The sequence below is a fragment of the Apium graveolens genome, chromosome 11 (genome assembly GCF_009905375.1).
Source record: "Apium graveolens cultivar Ventura chromosome 11, ASM990537v1, whole genome shotgun sequence".
NCBI lineage: Eukaryota > Viridiplantae > Streptophyta > Magnoliopsida > Apiales > Apiaceae > Apium > Apium graveolens.
In genome coordinates this window covers 149,170,427-149,191,418 of record NC_133657.1, presented here as the reverse complement: position 1 = coordinate 149,191,418, position 20,992 = coordinate 149,170,427, and the positions used below count along the sequence as shown (strand labels likewise).

Sequence of the window (20,992 nt, the reverse complement as noted above, 5' to 3'; positions counted from 1 at the left end):
TTCTGATAATCTCTCTTTCCTTTTAGAGTTAGTCAACTTTTAGAGATTTATTCAATTTTAACACTTCATCTCTAACATATAAAGCATCATCTTTTTCTTTCTTAGTTTGATGAAGAACAATTAACTCCTTTTCAAAATAATCATTTCTCTTTTTATAAGCAGAATTTTCAGATGTTAATCTTTCACATGTTAAAGTCTGATCTCTATAACTAATAAACATGGTTTTAAGATATAATCTCAACTCAGTAATATCATCAATATGAAAGCATAAGTGGTTTCAGGTACCTTCAATTCAGCAGTTTTAGGGCTGCTATCAGCATTTGCCATCAAAGCATAGTTCACCTCATCTTTAGAATCTGAAGTGTCTGTCCAGCTTTTCTTCTTTGTGACAAGTGCCTTTCCTTTGTCACTTTTTCCTTTCTTGCAGTCAGGAGATATGTGCCCTCTTTCACCACAATAGTATCATTTGATATTTGAGTTGTCTCCTCTGTCAGACTTTCCTCCCTTTCCTTCAGACTTTATGAACCCTTTCTTATCAGAACTTACACCTTTCCTGAAAAACTTCTTTCCCTTTCTGAATTTCCTATAGGCTATCTTTGTGATACCCTTCACAATAAGAGCACACAATTTCATCATCTCTTCATCAGCATCTATTTCAGATAAACTTTCAGTTTCTGAATCATCATCATCAGAATATGATGACTCTGAATCAGACTTTATGATGAGAGCCTTTCCTTTGCCCCTCTTTAAGGTAACAACTTTAGGAGATTCCTCCTCAGCCTTAAGAGCAAATGTCCTTGACTTTCTTCCATGCCTCTTGCTCCTTTGGTCCATCTCAAGTTCATAAGTCTTGAGCATACCATAAATTTCATCAAGAGTAGTTTCAGTAAGGTCATAGTTGTCTCTTATGGTAGTAGACTTCAAATCCCAATTTTCTGGAAGAGCTAAAAGGAATTTTATATTTGAATCTTCAAGATCATATTCCTTGTCCACCAGTGACAGATCATTCAAGAGTTTGACAAACCTGTCATATAAGTCAGTTAATGACTCATCAGCTTTTAAGTCAAAGTGCTCATACTCTTGAGTGCGTATAGTCCTCCTGTTCTTCTTGATTGCATCAGTTCCCTGGCATCTTATCTCCAGAGCTTCCCATATCTCCTTTGTAGGCTTGCAATGTATTACCCTATTTGACATGACATTATCAATGGCACTATGCAGCAAATGCCTTACCTTTCCATCCTTGGAAATAGATGAGATGTCTTCAACTGTGTACTCACCATTCTACTTTGGTATGGTCTTTGCTGGTTGATCAGCAACTACAACAGAGAGCTTGGTAGGCTTATGTGGTCCTTCATTAATTCTGTCAAGGTATTCTGGATCTGTAGCTTCCAGAAACATGGCCATCTTCACTTTCCATATGGGATACTCAGAAGGTCTCAGTATGGGAACCCTAATAGTCTCATATCGACTGTGGGTTTGAGTCTTTTGAGTTTCTTCAGTTTTGGTGGGCTTGGTTGGACTTTGTGCTTCTTCATACATGGTTGTTTGGATCTTTACTCTGTGTGTGTTAACTAAAAAAGCTCTGATACCACTTGTTAGGTCACACAACACTGTAGAAGGGGGTTGAATACAGTGTTAATACAATCAAATCGATTTTAAACACAAGTAACAGTAAACAGATATATTCAATAAGATAAACTCTGTTACAATGGAACTGTTCTCTCTCAGTGATGAACAAATATCACTAAGAGCTGCTAGGTTACAATATATAATCTTCTCGATAATGATAACACCTTTAGTGTAAACCCAAAGTCTGTGTTTATATAGTACACAGTAACAAGATAACTTCTAATTGATATGGAATATAATTCTGTCTCCTAAAATATATCAATCAGATATCTTCCACAAGTCTTCCAGTCTTCTAACTCTTTTCATGCATATCTTCTTTTGTTTAAGTCATGATCTTCTACTGTGAATCAGCTTCCTTCCTTATATGAAAGTCTTCTCGCACTTAAGTTCTGATATGACCTTAAGTTCTGATATTAAGTTATGACTTCCAGTAAGTCCTGATTTCAGTAAGTCCTATGTCCTGTTTATTAAGATCTGAAAACTAAACATGAAACATATTAGACATGACTTCTCAAATATATCTAACAAAAGAGATAGAAGCTGAATAGACACCAATTATATTGAGACCCTATATGTCTATAGAATTTGACAACATAACGGTTTAAGCACAAGTTATCTATCTTGATTACATACGGCAAGTAAGATGGCTAAAATTACCCACGAATCATGCATAACAAATACATGAACCTATGCTAGCATGGCAAGTTCTAAATCCTTATATTCACTTTCGCTTCATTAAGAATTAACACACTATCTTATAAGTTCGCGACGCTCATAAGATGAATACGCACAACCAATACTAGGTTATCATAGAATCACCACACACTAAGGCATCGAAATAAATCAACTAAAGAAATCCATAAATAAATCCACTAGAACCCCACGATAGCGATTAACCCATAATCGGACTCATCATCAACGTGGGTTCCGATGAAAGCATGGTATAATAAACGTAGTCTTTAAAAAAAATAATTAAACAAAGTTAACACAAGAGTATAAGTTTAACAAAACAAGAAACGAGCATCCAAGAATACAACTCAAAACAAAGATTCACAAGAATAAACTAGGTTGTCTTCGCCTTTGTTGAATTGTGCTATAGGTCTCTTGTGTGACGACTGAGGAATTTTGCGTCGTAATTAAGTAAATAAAGAGTGTGTTATGTGATGTGATTATAATTATGTGATTAAGTGATGATTATTTGTCTTATCTGTATACTAGAGTTTAGGAGCGTGGATAAAAACGTTCCAATTTAAAGAGTCAGCTTAAAAGATAAGCTGTGGTGTCGGGCCGTCAGGTAGAACGGAACCCGTCCTAATATGGAGTTAAAGAATATAAAATATGAATTATATGATTGAATGAATGAATGAGTAAATAAAGTATTTCGTCCTAAGTGACGTGATGATTGGTAAAGATATTGAGAAGCGTAATCAAAACGCTGAGTGTCGGGCCGTCAGGCTGAACGTGACCCGGTACGCGTAAAAGAGGATAAAGAATAAAGAAGGATGAATTTTATGATCAGACCTGAGTCGTTATGTGACTGTATATGTGTGATTGCTTGACTGTATGCATGACTGCGTGTTCTGTGTCAATTTTGTGAATTTTAAAGGAATTACTTGATTTAAGTAAAGGTTTAATTAACCTTCGTGCATTTTTATAAAATCATTCGAGTAAGATAAAAACATGGGATTTGTTCTGTTATCTTTGTAAAGGTCCTAGAGACTTTTTAAAAATGATGAGTGAATTTAATTGTTGATCTTTTCATTTTTAAATTGATTTTATGAGAAAAATATATTTATTAAAGCAAGTTTGCGAAATTCATATAAAATTAACCGTTCGCTCAAAAATTCATTATGAGTAATGGATAAAAAGCTAATTTCGAGACATACGTGTTAAAATTGTCATTTTCAATAATTCTTGACTTTCCGATAGAGATATATTTTATATTTGAATTTTGTTGTATTTGAGTAAAAAGAAAAGGAATGAGTGAGTTAAAAGAGAGTTAGTAAATTACCAGATTGCCCTTGTTTCTAAGTGGGATATATAACCCACTTTCTTTTCTTTTCTTTCTTTTGTGCACTCACTTTCTCTTCTCTCTTTTCTCTCTCTCTCTCTCTCTCTCTCTCTCTCTCTCTCTCTCTCCTCTCTCTCTCTCTCTCTCTCTCTCTCTCTCTCTCTCTCTCTCTCTCTCTCTCTCTCTCTCTCTCTCTCTCTCTCTCTCTCTCTCTCGGAACTCTCTCTCTTTGATTTCTCTCGGTATATTGCCTCTCCCTCTCTAATTCCTTGAAACACTCCATGAATCTTTATCCTTATTCCATACAAGAGCTTTAATTCGTGTGCATGTGTGTGATTAAGCTTGCATATCGATGTGTGTGTGTTGTGTGTGCTCGGTGTGTGTTCACCCGAGAACCACATGGTCCTTCTTGTTGTTGATTGATGTCATCTTGTTAAGCTTGATTCTTTGCAAACCAATGATAGAAAAGATGTGCATGTTAGTTTATCTTGCGTAATTGACGAAATCGGGGGCTTCGTGGTTGGACACCCTCGAATCAGGGCACCACCGAGATGCCACCGCCACCAGTGATGAACTCCGGTGAACCGGTGGTGAGCTATGATGTTAAAAACTGAGCTCTAGAACCTTAAAATCAAGTATTTGTGTTTGCATGTGATGTTTTGATTAAAAGGCCGAATGACCCTTACTATTTTAGGAAATCAAGTTGATTGTATTGAAATGCATGAGTTATTAATTTGATGTTGAAATATAGGTTGATTTGTGATTTAAAGATTAAGGATATCAAGTTGCATGTTTTGTTTTTTTTTTGAAAAACCCGAATGGTGTTAATCTTTAAAAGTTGTGGGTTTGAGTTAACTTGTTTAAAATCATGATGGATTGTTATTAGATTAAAAAGGAATGAAATTGTTGTTGCATGCTAAGTTTAGGTTCGAATTTTATGGTAATAAGAAAGGAAATTGATTTTTGTGAGATAATCTTGGTAAACACTAAGTTTGTATGGCCTAAAAGTGATTGCATGCTAGTTTTAAAGAGGATCAAGATGTACATGTCATTGATTTGTCTTTGAGGTGCAAATTTGAGTTTTGCCGAATAGGAATTGAGTTAAAAGGGACTAATTTGATGAATAAATGGATGCATGTTGTGATTTAGGATTGTGTTAAGAAACTTAGTTGGCTTACTTGATGAAAATGAAGTGTTTGATATAATGATAAGTTGAAATTGAATTGCATGCGAGCATGTATGTATAATTTGGTTCTAATTTTTATGATTAAAGGAAAGGGGGATGATTCTTTAATAAGTTTTGAATGAGTTGTGTGCGTATGTGAATTAAAGTGAGTATTTGGTTGATTTTGTGTGATAAGGCCGAATAGGCCATAAGGATTAAAAGTCGAAAACTTGGTTTTTATGATCGAAAGGATGATTAAAGATGTATAAGTAAATATCTATGAATTTGTTTGCTTGATTATAATATGTGGTTCGAATTAAGGAACAAAAGAAAAGGGAACTAAGTTGATTGATTTTAAAGAATATAAGTGAAAGTTGTGAACGTAATTGTTTGGTTGTGAATAGGTCTTGTACTCGTACTAGAGTCGTGTTAGTGTGATTTGAGAAATAGCTAAGGTCAAGCGAGTGCGCTTTTATGGTTAAGTATATAAGGATATAAAAACTACGAGAAAGGGATATGCTATGTGCTTTGTGCTATGTGCTTATATGTATAAGCTATATTCGTATGCTCGAGTCAAAGATATAATCGAGTTATCGTATAGAGTGATCGTTCCGGGAACAAGAGTTGAGAATCTGATTAAGATTTTTGGTTTTATTGTAGATTCGGAGCGTTAGGGCATTCAGGCTAGGAAAGGAAAGGATTTACTAGGTGGCAGTAGTTCAACTTTCAGGAAAGCAAATCCAGGCAAGTAACTCTTGATTACTTGTGTAAACGGTTATAAAGAGAATGTTGTTCATACAATGTAGAGTATTGAACTGTTAAAATATGAAACCCTTGCTTTATGAAACCCTGATATTGATCTGAAGTACCCTTGTTCTTGATAACCTGTTATTGATAATCCTATTGATTTCACCCTTTGATAATCTGTCTTTCTGTTCAAGTACCTATTAAGCCATGGATTATATTGAGCCTTTTGATTATCCTTGTTAACCCTGTTTAATGATACCCTGTTTCTTTTGATCACCCTATTGATCCCTAAACCAATGTTGATCCTGTTAGTAGTTAATCGAGGTTTATGCATATTTAATTATTAGATTAGAGGTGTGTGAGTCCTCATTTCCTAACCCCGAGATTGAGGGCGTCACAAGTTCGTATCAGAGCTACAGGATCTAGTCCCTGAGACAAGTTAGGTTTTAAAAAAAGGGGTATTTTGGGAATATATCTATATCGCGAGAGAGTTCGACTCATATAGAGTTGAGTTGGACTATTAGGTATAGTCTAAGGAAAGTGTTGATTGGTAAAGCGGAAACTAGAGTTAGGGTGTGAGTTAGCTGGAAGCTTTATTTAACCCTAACATTGTTTCTTGGTTGCTGTTTTGTGTTTTCTCTCAGGATCCTAGTAGTGGTAGTGACTCAGACTCAGAGATTAGTTTGACTGGTACCCCTGTAGACCCTATTCCACCCTCTCCAGAGGAGCCTGTGTATATTAGTTCAGACCCAGAGGAGGACCCTTCTGAGAGTAGTGAGATCCCCATGCAGATTTCACCCTTGAGGCCTGATTCAGAGACCCCTGCCCCTGAGCCAAAGTCGGAGATGCCTAAGACTGTTCCTGTCATTGTTGGTGGCAAGTTAGCCCAGGACCGAGACTTTGTGTACTCCCGCATTCCTGAGTTGGGAGCTTTGGTGGATAGACTAGCCAGAGAGTCTAGGCAGAGTGCTTCTGTTATGGATGATGAGTGGCGAGTTCGGGTGAAGATGGTGGAGCAGGTTGCCAGGAGGAGATTGGATGAGGGACCATCCACTAGTGATGCTGATGCTGAGGCCCGGAGGCTGCATAAGATCATTCGCTAGATGTTGGTTGTGTTGAGAGAGATTCTAGATGATTATACGGGACTGTTGGTTGAGCCCGTAGATTGTTGTTTTCAGCGCCGGTAGGCTTTGTGATACTTGGTCAGATGCCGGGATCCCTTTTTCATTTATCTTGTTGTATTTCAGACTAGTGTAGTAGTAGTAGTAGTTGGAAGTTAGGGGTAGATAGGGGGATGTTTTCCAGTTTTTCCTCTGTTTAACCCTGCTATTTATTGTACCTTGTTTCAGAACCTTAATATCCAAAATATTCTCTATGTAACCTTTGTTTAAATAATTCCATTGTGCACCTTGATTATCTTATAAACTGTTCTCAATGCCATGTTTTAATACAACCATGTTTTTGTATAACCATGTTTAAAGATCATAAAACCCTATTCCGTGCCATGATAAAACAACACTGATATGAGAATTATGTAGTAATAGGATTGCATGTGCAAATTGGGTAAAACTTAAAACCCATAAAAGAGATTTTATAGAAACTGTTGTTAAATATATACATGCCATGCTATCGTATTGCTAAATAATTACTCAATCAGGTTTGTAAGAAATGGCCAACTCACCAGATCACCAAGAAGAAGAAATTCCCACCCAAGACCCAGAAATAAACCCAGAAGCCACCATGATGAGCAGACTTGCTCTGCTTTTGCAACAACATGTGGCCCCAAATGTTGGAAGTTTCAAGCACTTTCAATCCGTTCATCCCCCAGAGTTCTTAGGTTTGCCAGACCCAATTAAAGCGCAGTCGTGGTTGAGAGAGATGGAAAAAGCTTTTGAATTAGCCGAAGTTAAGGATGATAAGAAAGCTCAGTACGCGAGTTATTATCTGAAAGATGAAGCAAGTTTCTGGTGGGAGTCTTCTAAGGCGTTGTTGGAAGGCAAAGACTTATCTTGGGAGAAGTTCACTGAGATGTTTCTGGAAAAGAATTTTCCAAGTTACATGCAAGATCAGTTGGAGATGAAATTTCTGGATCTTAGACAGGAGGAAATGTCGGTAGCAGAATATGAGGTGAAGTTTTCAGAATTGGCAAGGTTCGTACCTGAGTACGTGAATACTGAAGTGAAGAAGGCTAAGAGGTTCCGGCAGGGACTCAAGCCGTGGATTAGGAGTCAGATAGCAATGTTGGAGATTAAGAACTATGCTGCCTTGGTTTAGAAAGCAATGATAGTGGAAGGTGAGCGGGAAGCTGCTCGAAGAGAAAATGAAGGAAGAAAGAGGAAGTTTGAAAGCTCTGAGCAAGAGCAAGGAAGCTCAAAGCTCAGAGGGAAGTTTGGGAAGAATGGTGGAGGTCAGAACCAAAAGTTCCAGAAGTTTAGACCCGAGAATGGAGCTAAAAAGAACCGTCTCCAGAAAGCTGGACAACCGGGAAAGGATAGCAGACCCCAGATGCAAGAATGCAGGAACTGTGGAAAGAGACACCCGGGGAGGTGTAATAAGATGGACATAACATGTTTTAAGTGCAACCAGAAGGGGCATTATTCTTCAGAATGTTCAAATGGAGTAAGCAAACCTGATTTGGCTTGTTTCAAGTGTGGCAAAGTGGGCCATATGGCCAGAAATTGCAAGGAGCCTGTGCAGAAGGCTAATGTTCTCAGAATTACTGGACCGCCTTCTCTCCCAGCACCATCAGCTCAACCCAGAGCTAGAACCTTCAACATGATAATGAAAGATGCGGTGCAAGAGGTGGACGTGGTAGCAGGTATGCTTGTTATAAACTCAGTAAATGTAAAAGTTTTGATGGATTCTGGAGCAACTAGATCTTTTATCTCTAAAAGTATTCTTGATAAGTTAAATTGTGTTGCGTACCCTCTAGAGCCTAATTTGATTATAAAGGTAGCAAATCAAGAGAAAGTTGTTGTTAATAAGATTTGTCCCGATTGTGATGTGTCTATAGAAGGTCGGCACTTTTTTGCTGACTTAATTCCTTTTAAGTTAGGAGAATTTGAGGTTATACTAGGAATGGATTGGTTGTCAAACCATGAGGAGCAAATAGAATGTAAAAGTAAGAAGGTGAAGTTAAGAACCAAGGATGGTGAGGAAGTGATATTTAAAGGAAAGAGGCAATAGAAGAAATTTCTAACGGCTATTGAGGCAAGAAGATTAATACGTCAAGGATGCGAAGTTTATTTGGCTCATGTCGTGGACGTGGAGAAAGAATCTGTAAAGATCGATGATATTCCGGTAGTAAGAGATTTTCCAGATGTGTTTCCTAATGAATTGCATGGACTACCTCAAGACAGAGAGATCGAGTTTATGATTGACTTGGCTCCTGGTACGGAACCAATGTCGAAAGCTCCCTATCGCATGGCACCGGTTGAAATGAAGGAATTGGCAGCTCAGTTGCAAGAGTTGTTGGACAAAGGAGTAATCCGACCGAGTGTATCCCCGTGGGGCGCACCGGTGTTGTTTGTAAAGAAAAAGGATGGAAGTATGCGATTGTGCATCGATTACCGTGAGCTGAATAAGTTGATAATCAAGAATAAGTATCCTCTACCACGGATCGATGACTTGTTTGACCAATTGAAAGGAGCTTTGTGTTTCTCAAAGATTGATTTAAGATCTGGGTATCATCAGTTAAAGATTAAAGTGGAAGATATACCCAAAACAGCATTTCGAATGAGATACGGACATTATGAGTTTTTGGTAATGGCGTTTGGCTTAACGAATGCGCCAGCTGCATTTATGGATCTTATGAACAGAGTGTTCAAGCAGTATTTGGATAAGTTCGTTATTGTGTTTATCGACGATATACTGATTTACTCCAAGACGGAAGAAGATCATAAGAAGCATTTGAGAGTTTCCTTGGAAATTCTGCGAAAAGAGAAGCTGTATGCGAAGTTTTCAAAGTGTGAATTTTGGCTAAAGGAAGTGCAATTTCTTGGTCATGTAGTTAATAAAGAAGGAATTAAAGTGGACCCAGCCAAGATAGAAGCTGTAATGAATTGGGAAAGGCCCAAGACTCCGACGGAAGTTAGAAGTTTTCTGGGATTAGCCGGATACTATAGAAGATTTGTGCAAGATTTCTCAAAGATTGCTGTTCCCTTGACAAAGTTGACGAAGAAGAACGAGAGGTTTGTTTGGACTGAAAAGTGCGAGGAAAGTTTTCAGGAGTTAAAGAAGAGATTGGTAACCGCCCCAGTGTTGGTATTACCAGATGATAAAGGGGAATTTGTGATATTCAGTGATGCTTCATATAAAGGACTTGGATGCGTGTTAATGCAACACGGGAAAGTAATAGCATATGCGTCAAGGCAACTTAAGCCGCACGAGCAGAAGTATCCAACGCACGATTTGGAATTGGCAGCAATTGTGTTTGCCCTTAAGATTTGGAGGCATTATTTATACGGGGAAAGTGCGAGATTTATACGGACCATAAGAGCTTAAAGTATATCTTTACTCAGAAAGAATTGAATATGTGACAAAGAAGGTGGTTGGAATTGATCAAAGATTATGATTGTGCGATAAACTATCATCCTGGAAAGGCCAATGTGGTAGCTGATGCCTTGAGTCGAAAGGAAAAATTGAATCTGTTAACGTCATACGAAGAATTAATCAAGGACTTTGGCAAGATGGAAATAGAGGTGCAGACTCCAGAATGTGGAGGTGAAGCTATTTATGCAATGATGTTTCAACCTGAAATTTTGGAAAAGATTCGATGCTGTCAAGAGCAAATGATGAGTCGCGAAAAGGATAAGTTGACGGGAGAAGAAATTAAAGCTCAAAAGGATGGAAAAGGGATATACCGTGTTAACTCACGTATTTGGATACCTAATGTCGTAGAATTAAAGCACGAGATTTTGCAAGAAGCGCATAACTCGAGATTTCAATTCACCCTGGAAGCACGAAGATGTACCAGGACTTAAAAGAAAATTATTGGTGGCCAAACATGAAAAAGGAAATTGCGGAATGGATAAGTAAATGTTACACGTGCCAAAGAGTTAAAGCGGAACATCAAAGGCCAAGCGGATTGCTTCAGCCACTGGACATACCTGAATGGAAATGGAAACATATCGCGATGGATTTCATGGTAGGATTACCTAAAACCAAGTCAAATCACGATGCGATTTGGGTGGTAATCGATTGGTTGACAAAGTCAGCACATTTCTTGACGATAAATGAAAGGTTTTCATTAGAGAAGTTGGTCAAATTGTATCTGGATGAGATCGTGATGCGTCATGGAGTTCCTGTATCTATCACGTCTGATAGAGATCCAAGGTTTAATTCGAGATTTTGGCAACAATTCCATGATCATTTGGGAACGAAATTGAAAATGAGTACGGCATATCATCCGCAGACAGACGGACAAAGTGAAAGGACAATCCAGACGATTGAAGACATGTTGCGAACATGTGCAATAGATTTCAAAGGAAATTGGGATGATCATTTGCCCTTAATTGAGTTTTCCTACAACAATAGTTATCACGCGAGTATTGGTATGCCGCCTTATGAAGTGTTGTACGGAAGTAAGTATAGATCCCCTACTTATTGGGAGGAAGTTGGTGAGCGCGAGTTAATTGGCCCAGAGCTAGTTCAGCAAACGAAGGAAAAGGTTGAAATGATACGAAATAGATTAATTGCAGCTCAAGACCGACAGGCAAAGTACGCAAATCAAGAACGAAAAGATGTGCAATTCGAAACTGGAGACAAAGTCTTGTTGAAGATATCTCCTTGTAAAGGCTTAACTCGATTTGGAAAGAAAGGAAAGCTGAGTCCAAGGTACATTGGACCATTTGAAGCATTGCGACAAGTCGGGAAAGTGGCATATGAATTGGCGTTGCCGCCTCAAATGCAACATTTGCACAATGTTTTTCATGTATCTCTTCTGAAGAAATATAATGCTGAGGCGAGCCATGTTATCGAGTTGGAACCAGTGGAAATCCAACCAGATTTGTCCTATGTGAAACAACCAGTGCGAATTTTGGATCGAAAAGAAAGGACGCTTAGAAATAAAGTTGTACCTCTAGTCAGAGTGTTGTGGAGAAATCCACTAGTTGAGGAATCGACTTGGGAATTAGAAAGCGAAATGAAAGAAAAGTATCCCCATCTGTTTGCTTAGATTAGATTCTGGGGACAGAATCCTTTTAAGGAGGGTAGATTGTGCAGACTGAGGAATTTTGCGTCGTAATTAAGTAAATAAAGAGTGTGTTATGTGATGTGATTATAATTATGTGATTAAGTGATGATTATTTGCCTTATCTGTATACTAGAGTTTAGGAGCATGGATAAAAATGTTCCAATTTAAAGAGTCAGCTTAAAAGATAAGGTGTGGTGTCGGGCCGTCAGGTAGAACGGAACCCGTCCTAATATGGAGTTAAAGAATATAAAATATGAATTATGTGATTGAATGAATGAATGAGTAAATAAAGTATTTCGTCCTAAGTGACGTGTTGATTGGTAAAGATATTGAGAAGCGTAATCAAAACGCTGAGCGTCGGGCCGTCAGGCTGAACGTGACCCGGTACGCGTAAAAGAGGATAAAGAATAAAGAAGGATGAATTTTATGATCAGAACTGAGTCGTTATGTGACTGTATATGTGTGATTGCTTGACTGTATGCATGACTGCATGTTCTGTGTCAATTTTATGAATTTTAAAGGAATTACGTGATTTAAGTAAAGGTTTAATTAACCTTCGTGCATTTTATAAAATCATTCGAGTAAGATAAAAACATGGGATTTGTTCTGTTATCTTCGTAAAGGTCCTAGAGACTTTTTAAAAATGATGAGTGAATTTAATTGTTGATCTTTGCATTTTTAAATTAATTTTATGAGAAAAATATATTTATTAAAGCAAGTTTGCGAAATTCATATAAAATCAACCATTCGCTCAAAAATTCATTATGAGTAATGGATAAAAAGCTAATTTCGAGACCTGCGTGTTAAAATTGTCATTTTCAATAATTCTCGACTTTCCGAGAGAGATATATTTTATATTTGAATTTTGTTGCATTTGAGTAAAAAGAAAAGGAATGAGTGAGTTAAAAGAGAGTTAGTAAATTACCAGATTGCCTTTGTTTCTAAGTGGTATATATAACCCACTTTCTTTTCTTTTCTTTCTTTTGTGCACTCACTTTCTCTTCTCTCTTTTCTCTCTTTCTCTCCCGAACTCTCTCTCACTCTCTCTCTCTCTCTCTCTCTCTCTCTCTCTCTCTCTCTCTCTCTCTCGGCAACTCTCTCTCTTTGATTTCTCTCGGTATATTGCCTCTCCCTCTCTAATTCCTTGAAACACTCCATGAATCTTCATCCTTATTCCATACAAGAGCTTTAATTCGTGTGCATGTGTGTGATTAAGCTTGCATGTCGATGTGTGTGTGTGTGTGTGTGTGCTCGGTGTGTGTGTTCACCCGAGAACCACATGGTCCTTCTTGTTGTTGATTGATGTCATCTTGTTAAGCTTGATTCTTTGCAAACCAATGATAGAAAAGATGTGCATGTTAGTTTATCTTGCATAATTGACGAAATCGGGGGCTTCGTGGTTGGACACCCTCGAATCAGGGCACCACCGAGATGCCACCGCCACCGGTGATGAACTCCGGTGAACCGGTGGTGAGCTATGATGTTAAAAACTGAGCTCTAGAACCTTAAAATCAAGTATTTGTGTTTGTATGTGATGTTTTGATTAAAAGGCCGAATAGCCCTTACTATTTTAGGAAATCAAGTTGATTGTATTGAAATGCATGAGTTATTGATTTGATGTTGAAATATAGGTTGATTTGTGATTTAGAGATTAAAGATATCAAGTTGCATGTTTTGTTTTTTTTTGAAAAACCCGAATTTGAGTTAACTTGTTTAAAATGATGATGGATTGTTATTAGATTAAAAAGAAATGAAATTGTTGTTGCATGCTAAGTTTAGGTTCGAATTTTGTGTTAATAAGAAAGGAAATTGATTTTTGTGAGATAATCTTGGTAAACACTAAGTTTGTATGGCCTAAAAGTGATTGCATGCTAGTTTTAAAGAGGATCAAGATGTGCATGTTATTGATTTGTCTTTGAGGTGCAAATTTGAGTTTTGCCGAATGGGAATTGAGTTAAAAGGGACTAATTTGATGAATAAATGGATGCATGTTGTGATTTAGGATTGTGTTAAGAAACTTAGTTGGCTTACTTGATGAAAATAAAGTGTTTGATATAATGATAAGTTGAAATTGAATAGCATGCGAGCATGTATGTATAATTTGGTTCGAATTTTTATGATTAAAGGAAAGGAGGATGATTCTTTAATAAGTTTTGAATAAGTTGTGTGCGTATGTGAATTAAAGTGAGTATTTGGTTGATTTTGTGTGATAAGGCCGAATAGGCCATAGGGATTAAAAGTCGAAAACTTGGTTTTTATGATCGAAAGGATGATTAAAGATGTATAAGTAAATATCTATGAATTTGTTTGCTTGATTATAATATGTGGTTCAAATTAAGGAACAAAAGAAAAGGGAACTAAGTTGATTGATTTTAAAGAATATAATTGAAAGTTGTGAACATAATTGTTTGGTTGTGAATAGGTCTTGTACTCGTACTAGAGTCGTGTTAGTGTGATTTGAGAAATAGTTAAGGTCAAGCGAGTGCGCTTTGATGGTTAAGTATATAAGGATATAAAAACTACGAGAAAGGGATATGCTATGTGCTTTGTGCTATGTGCTTATATGTATAAGCTATATTTGTATGCTCGAGTCAAAGATATAATCGAGTTATCGTATAGAGTGATCGTTCCGGGAATGAGAGTTGAGAATCTGATTAAGATTTTTGGTTTTATTGTAGATTCGGAGCGTGAGGGCATTCAGGCTAGGAAATGAAAGGATTTACTAGGTGGAAGTAGTTCAACTTTCTGGAAAGCAAATCCAGGCAAGTAACTCTTGATTACTTGTGTAAACGGTTATAAAGAGAATGTTGTTCATACCATGTAGAGTATTGAACTGTTAAAATATGAAACCCTTGCTTTATGAAACCCTGATATTGATTTGAAGTACCCTTGTTCTTGATAACCTGTTATTGATAATCCTATTGATTTCACCCTTTGATAATCTGTCTTTCTGTTCAAGTACCTATTAAGCCATGGATTATATTGAGCCTTTTGATTATCCTTGTTAACCCTGTTTAATAATACCCTGTTTCTCTTGATCACCCTCTTGATCCCTAAACCAATGTTGATCATGTTAGTAGTTAATCGGGGTTTATGCATATTTAATTAATAGATTAGAGGTGTGTGAGTCCTCATTTCCTAACCCCGAGATTGAGGGCGTCACATCTTGTCGTCTTCTCCTTAGCTCTGATATGTCTCTAACTTGATATATTATTAAAAACGACCTAAAGTTGTTTATATAGCAGCCCCATACAATGTAGAAGTCTTTCTCTCAAAAGCCATGTAGAAACAAAATTCTGCTATCCCGATACGGCGCAGCCGCGCGCTTGATCAGCGCGGGCGCGCTGGCTTTCTGATGTTTGGGCGCGGGCGCGCTGGCTTTCTGATGTTTGGGCGCGGGCGCGCTGGGCTTCTGCCAAAATTTTAACTTCTTTTTTTTCTTGCAGTTTTGAGCCGGTCTTCACGAGCTTTATTCCTTAGACACTATCCTAACACCATATTAGCATCAAATCAATGCTAATTCATCTGATTCCCAGATTAATGCCTGCAATGCAAAAACACTAGAAAACACATTAAAACACCAATAACTTGAGTACAAATACACCAATTCAAAGCTTAATAGAGCATTATAAAGTGTCATAAATTCCACTCAACATACCCCCAAATTTGAATCGATGCTTGTCCTCAAGCATAAACAGACTAAGAAAAAACAAGAAATAAAAATGCATGAATGCAACTAAATGAATGCAATAATCCCTATAGAATAACTAAACCAATCAACAAGCAACACCTCAAAAAATGCAGTTATTCGCATAAAGATCAACCAAACCTCACAAATAAATCTACAAACCAAAGACGTGCGTGTGTGCAACTGCTTACATATATACTATCGCAACTAGATCAATAATCATGACTCACTACTTATCACAACAATTGCAAGTTTATAAATAGAATAAAAGCTAGACTCAAAATAACTTATAACACTTCAATTCTTATATCGGATTTTAACATGGATTCATGCTTTTAATCACAAAAAAACAACACAAGTATGGTTATTTGATCGTGCAATGAGTGAGGTCCACAAAAGACTTATACAATAGTACCCATGTAGTGAGCGTTAGGTTAGCGGATCCCAAATTATAAAAGCCTTATGTCACTAGGCACAAAGTCCCCTAAGAACTGAATAACTCGAGTACTAAAGAGCCCACTCGTGATCAATTATACATAACACTTATTTCTTTTTTTCTTTTTTTTTTCCAAATTTCTGAACGAGTTCGTTTCGCTCCATCTCGCTCAACCCTAGACTACTCATATAAATATGAGTCAGCTACTAACCATTTGACACCTAGCCACCCAACTAGCAATGAAATCAAATTTTTTCCAATTTTTTAAATCCATGTTAATTTATTATTAAGAGAATATCCTAAATTCTAAATATAAACAAGCGATTAAACCTCGACAAATAAATAAACCATGACCATGATCTAGCACTCTAGCAACCTATAAGACTTAGTGAAATACAATTATCTCAAGCATGCAAATTAATTCGATAAGACTTAACATCACTAAATATGACATCACTACACTAGCATCCTCCTGCTGCTGCTGCGACGAACCATCCTCCTCTCCTATCTGAGCTCTCCAAGCTGCTCTACGGGCCTGCGAAGAACCTCCCGCAGTAGCCTGATCCATGGGGACATCACCTAGCAGATGAGCATATGAATAACCAAGCCCCTTAGGATCAGGCTTCCCTTCATACCACTCTTGCATGCTCAATAGCGTAGAACTGTCGATAGGAGCACTGGGAAGCTGCAGCTGCTCATGTGTGGGCCAATGAACACCAACTGCCACACACAGCTTCGTCACAACGGACGCATAAGGTATAACACCTATGGTACCTCCTCTCAAGAACCTCAAAATCACCTGATAAATAACCATCCCCAAATCAATGTAATCGCCCTAAAGAATACCCCATAGCAGATGAGCATGCTCCACAACAATCTCATGCACATACGAAGATGGCATGATGTTAGCACAAATAAATGAGTTCCAAGCCCGTGCAAACCTGTTCATGTATGACGCAGGGAACGTGGAATAATCAGTAGTGCCCCTCCTGAACTTCCAGTGAGTCTTAGGCAAACACAGAGTCGCAACGATCAGATCCAAGTCGAAGTCCTTGGGAGTCTTATCGTTCCATGTGTCCTGACCGGGCTTCCTCGCGGGCTGCTCAATCACCCTCCTAATGGCATCAACGTTGTACTCTACAGTCATCCCCCTAACCACCGTGAAGCCATTCTTCTCTACCTTAACGTTAATATAAAACTCCCGCACAACACTCATGGGCACAACAGTGGGAGCCTCACAAAAAGGAACCCAACGCATCTCAAGAATCATCTCCAAAAGCTTACCATCCTTCCCCGATGGTAGAAAACCTCGTTCCTTAGCAATAGGCTTTGAGAGAAGCCTCGTGTACTCCTCTTCAGCCTCAGGAGTAGAAATCCTTGGCCTCACACCACCCACAGATGAAGAATCGGTGGTGCTGCTGCCAACTTGCGTTCTTTGTCTCTTGGGTGCCATTGGGATTGAATAAGAGAGAATAAAAACTAAGTGTTGAGAGAGATTTGTGTTTGAGAATTTGTGAAGTGGTGGAGAAGTTTGTGTATAAGTGTGTGTATTTATAGGTGGAGAGATGAGGTTTAGATATGGAATAGAAGTGGGAATTGTTTATGGGAATCGTGGGAATAATGGGTTTGATTTGAAGAGGAAAATTTAGGATGTGGAAGAGTAAAATTCGGTTTGAAATTGATTTATAGTTAAAACCCCGAAATTCCCTTAAAAACTGTTGTTTTTATTTTTTTCGAACAGGACCCGGCACGACCACGCGCTTGGACAGCACGGGCGCGCTCACCTTTTGGAAAACCGGCGCGGCTGAGCGCTAGATCAGCGCGGGCGCATTTTGCTATTGAAGTTGGCCCTGAATTTTTGGTCCTGAATTTTATCTTTTTCTGATTTTTTTGTGTTTTTCTCCTTCCTTCTTGCATCCCCTACCTACTAATATACAATAAACTTGGGTTGCCTCCCAAGAAGCGCTTCTTTTACGTCTCTAGCTCAACGTAGAACCTTGAGCTCAAACGGACAATAGAACGGCACTAACCACCTCGCGGTGTGCCGTATCACCATAGTAATGCTTCAACCTTTGACCATTTATCTTGAATGCTTGGCCCGGATCACTTTCAAAAATTTCCACCGCTTCATGCGAAAACATAATTTTGATTATGAAGTGCCCTGACCACCTTGACTTCAAGTTTCCCGGAAAAAGACGGAGACGAGAGTTGAACAAAAGAACTTGTTGCCCCGGCATAAATGATTTGAGCACTAGACCCTGATCATGCCATCTCTTGACTTTCTCCTTGTACATTTTATTGTTCTCATAAGCTTGAAGTCGAAACTCGTCGAGTTCATTCAATTGAAGCATCGTCTTCTTTCCAGCTGCATCCAAGTCAAGATTCAATTTCTTCAAAGCCCAATATGCCTTATGCTCAAGCTCCACAGGCAAATGACACCCCTTACCATAAACCAACTGAAACGGCGACATTCCCAATGAAGTCTTATATGCTGTTCAATACGCCCAAACAGCTTCATCAAGCTTCAAAGACCAATATTTCCTCGATGGACACACAACTTTCTCTAAAATGCGCTTGATCTCTCTGTTATACACCTCAGCTTGACCATTTGTCTGAGGATAATAAGCCGTAGCAATGTGATGATTCACATTATACCTTTGCATTATAGCAGTAAACTTGCGATTGCAAAAATGTGACCCCTCATCACTGATTATGACTCTTGGAGTTCCAAACCTTGTGAAGATATCTGCTTGTGAAGAAAATTAAGCACTAATTTCGCATCATTCATTGGCAACGCCTTAACTTCAACCTATTTTGACATATAATCAACCGCCAACAAGATTACTGATTGTTACGAGCTGAGATAAATGGCTCCATGAAGTCAATTTCCCAAACATCAAAGACCTCAACCTTGAGAAGCACATTAAGAGGCATCTCATCCCTCTTAGACATATTACCCACACGTTGACATCGATCACATTTCAAAACAAACTGGTGAGCATCTTTAAACAAGGTTGGCCAAAAGAAACCTGCTTGCAGAATACGAGCTGCTGTATTTTCTCCACCATAATGTCCTCCATAAGCTGTTGAGTGGCAATCTCGCAAGATGCCCCCTGTTTCGCTGTAAGGAATACATCTCCTGATGATTTGGTTAGCTCCTTGTCGAAAAAGAAATGGCTCATCCCACATATACCACTTCACTTCATGTAGAAACTTCTTCCTTTGAGCATAAGATAAGTCGGGAGGCATGATATTACTCACAAGGTAGTTCACAATGTCTGCAAACCATGGTTCTTCTTCTTGCACTCCAAACAGTGGCTCGTTGGGAAAAGACTCATTTATCAATGTCTTATCCAATGAAGTAGCATTAGGGTTCTCTAAACGCGAGAGATGATCAATGGCTTGATTTCCAGTCCCCTTTCTATCCTTGATCTCTAGTTCAAATTATTGAAGCAAAAGAACCCATCTAATCAATCTAGGCTTCGAGTCCTTCTTTGAGGTGAGATAACGAATTTCAGCGTGATCAGTGAAAACTGTCACCTTAGTCCCAAGTAGATAAGACTGAAATTTCTCAAAACCATAGACAATAGCCAAAAGTTCTTTCTCCATAGTAGTATAATTCAGTTGAGCACCATTTAGGATCTTGCTAGCGTAGTAGACCACATGTAATATATTGTTCTTCCTCTGTCCAAGAACTACTCCAACTGCATAGTCACTTGCATCGCACATCATGTCAAAAGGTTCATTCCAATGAGGTGCAGTTATAACAGGTGCCGTGATTAAACTCTTCTTCAACATCTCAAAAGCTACAAGGAACTCGTCATCAAACTTGAAAGGGACATCTTTCTCTAGCAAACTGCACAATTGCTTTGAAATCTTAGAGAAGTCTTTGATGAAACGCCTATAGAAACCCGCATGGCCGAGAAAACTGCGAATTCCTTTAACAGAAATAGGTGGAGGAAGATTCTCAATGACCCACACCTTGGCTTTTTCCACCTCAAGACCCTTACTAGAAACCTTATGCCCGAGAATAATGCCCTGTCGCACCATAAAATGACATTTCTCCCAATTGAAAACCAGATTGGTCTCAACACACCTTTTGAGAACGTGTCCAAGATTTTGCAAGCATTCATCAAAAGAACCGCCAAACACAGAGAAGTCATCCATAAACACCTCCACATTATGGCCAATCATATCAGAAAAGATGGCCATCATAAATCTCTGAAATATGGCTGGCGCACCACACAGACCAAAAGAAACTCGTCTGAAGGCGAAAGTACCAAATGGACAAGTGAAGGCCGTCTTCTACTGATCTTCTGGAGCGATATAAATCTGATTATAACCCGAATAGCCATCCAGAAGATAGTAGTATTCATGACCAGCCAATCTGTCAAGCATCTGGTTAATGAAAGGAAAAGGAAAATGATCCTTCCTAGTGGCCTTGTTCAACTTCCTGTAGTCCATGCAAACTCTCCACCCTGTGACTGTTCTTGTAGGAATAAGCTCATTCTTCTTATTTTCTACCACAGTAATTCCACCTTTCTTTGGCACACATTGACTCACCCATGAACTGTCAGAAATAGGATAGATGATACCTGCATCTAGCCACTTAAGAATTTCCTTCTTCACTACTTCCTTTATGATCAGATTAAGTCTTCTTTGCTGCTCGACCAAGGCTTGCTACCTTCCTCTAGCAGAATTTTATGCATGCAATAAGAAGGGCTGATTCCCTTGATATCTGATATAGTCCAACCAATTGCCGATTTGAACTCTCTCAGATTCTTAGAAACTTTTCCTCATCACTACCTGAAAGGTCAGATGCAATATTAACAGGCAAAGTAGATGCATCACCTAAAAATGCATACCTAAAATGCTCAGGTAAAGGCTTAAGCTCAAGAGTGGGAGCTTCCTCAATAGATGGCTTGAGGCGTTTATGAGCTTTTTTCAATTCTTCCATTCCAAGAGATTCAAAAGGCATATCAATCTTCCTCTTCCAGAGAGAAGCATTCAAATATTGTAATTGTTCTTCACCTTCGTCATCTTCACTATCTGAATTTCCGAATAAGGCTTTTTCTAAGGCATCAGACCTTAGTAATTGATCAAATTCTGAAGTAATCACGGAA

The 20,992-nt window shown here is 38.3% G+C and overlaps 1 protein-coding gene across 1 annotated transcript in view; it reads right to left on the bottom strand.

Annotated features, from left to right (window-relative positions):
* LOC141696001 (uncharacterized) overlaps positions 1-16,515 on the bottom strand; it is a 28,664-nt gene extending 12,149 nt beyond the window's left edge. The window contains exon 1 of the mRNA XM_074500199.1: positions 16,336-16,515. Within this exon, the coding sequence (XP_074356300.1) occupies positions 16,336-16,515 (180 nt within the window). The remainder of the gene's footprint in view (positions 1-16,335) is intronic.
* Positions 16,516-20,992: the final 4,477 nt, after the last annotated feature.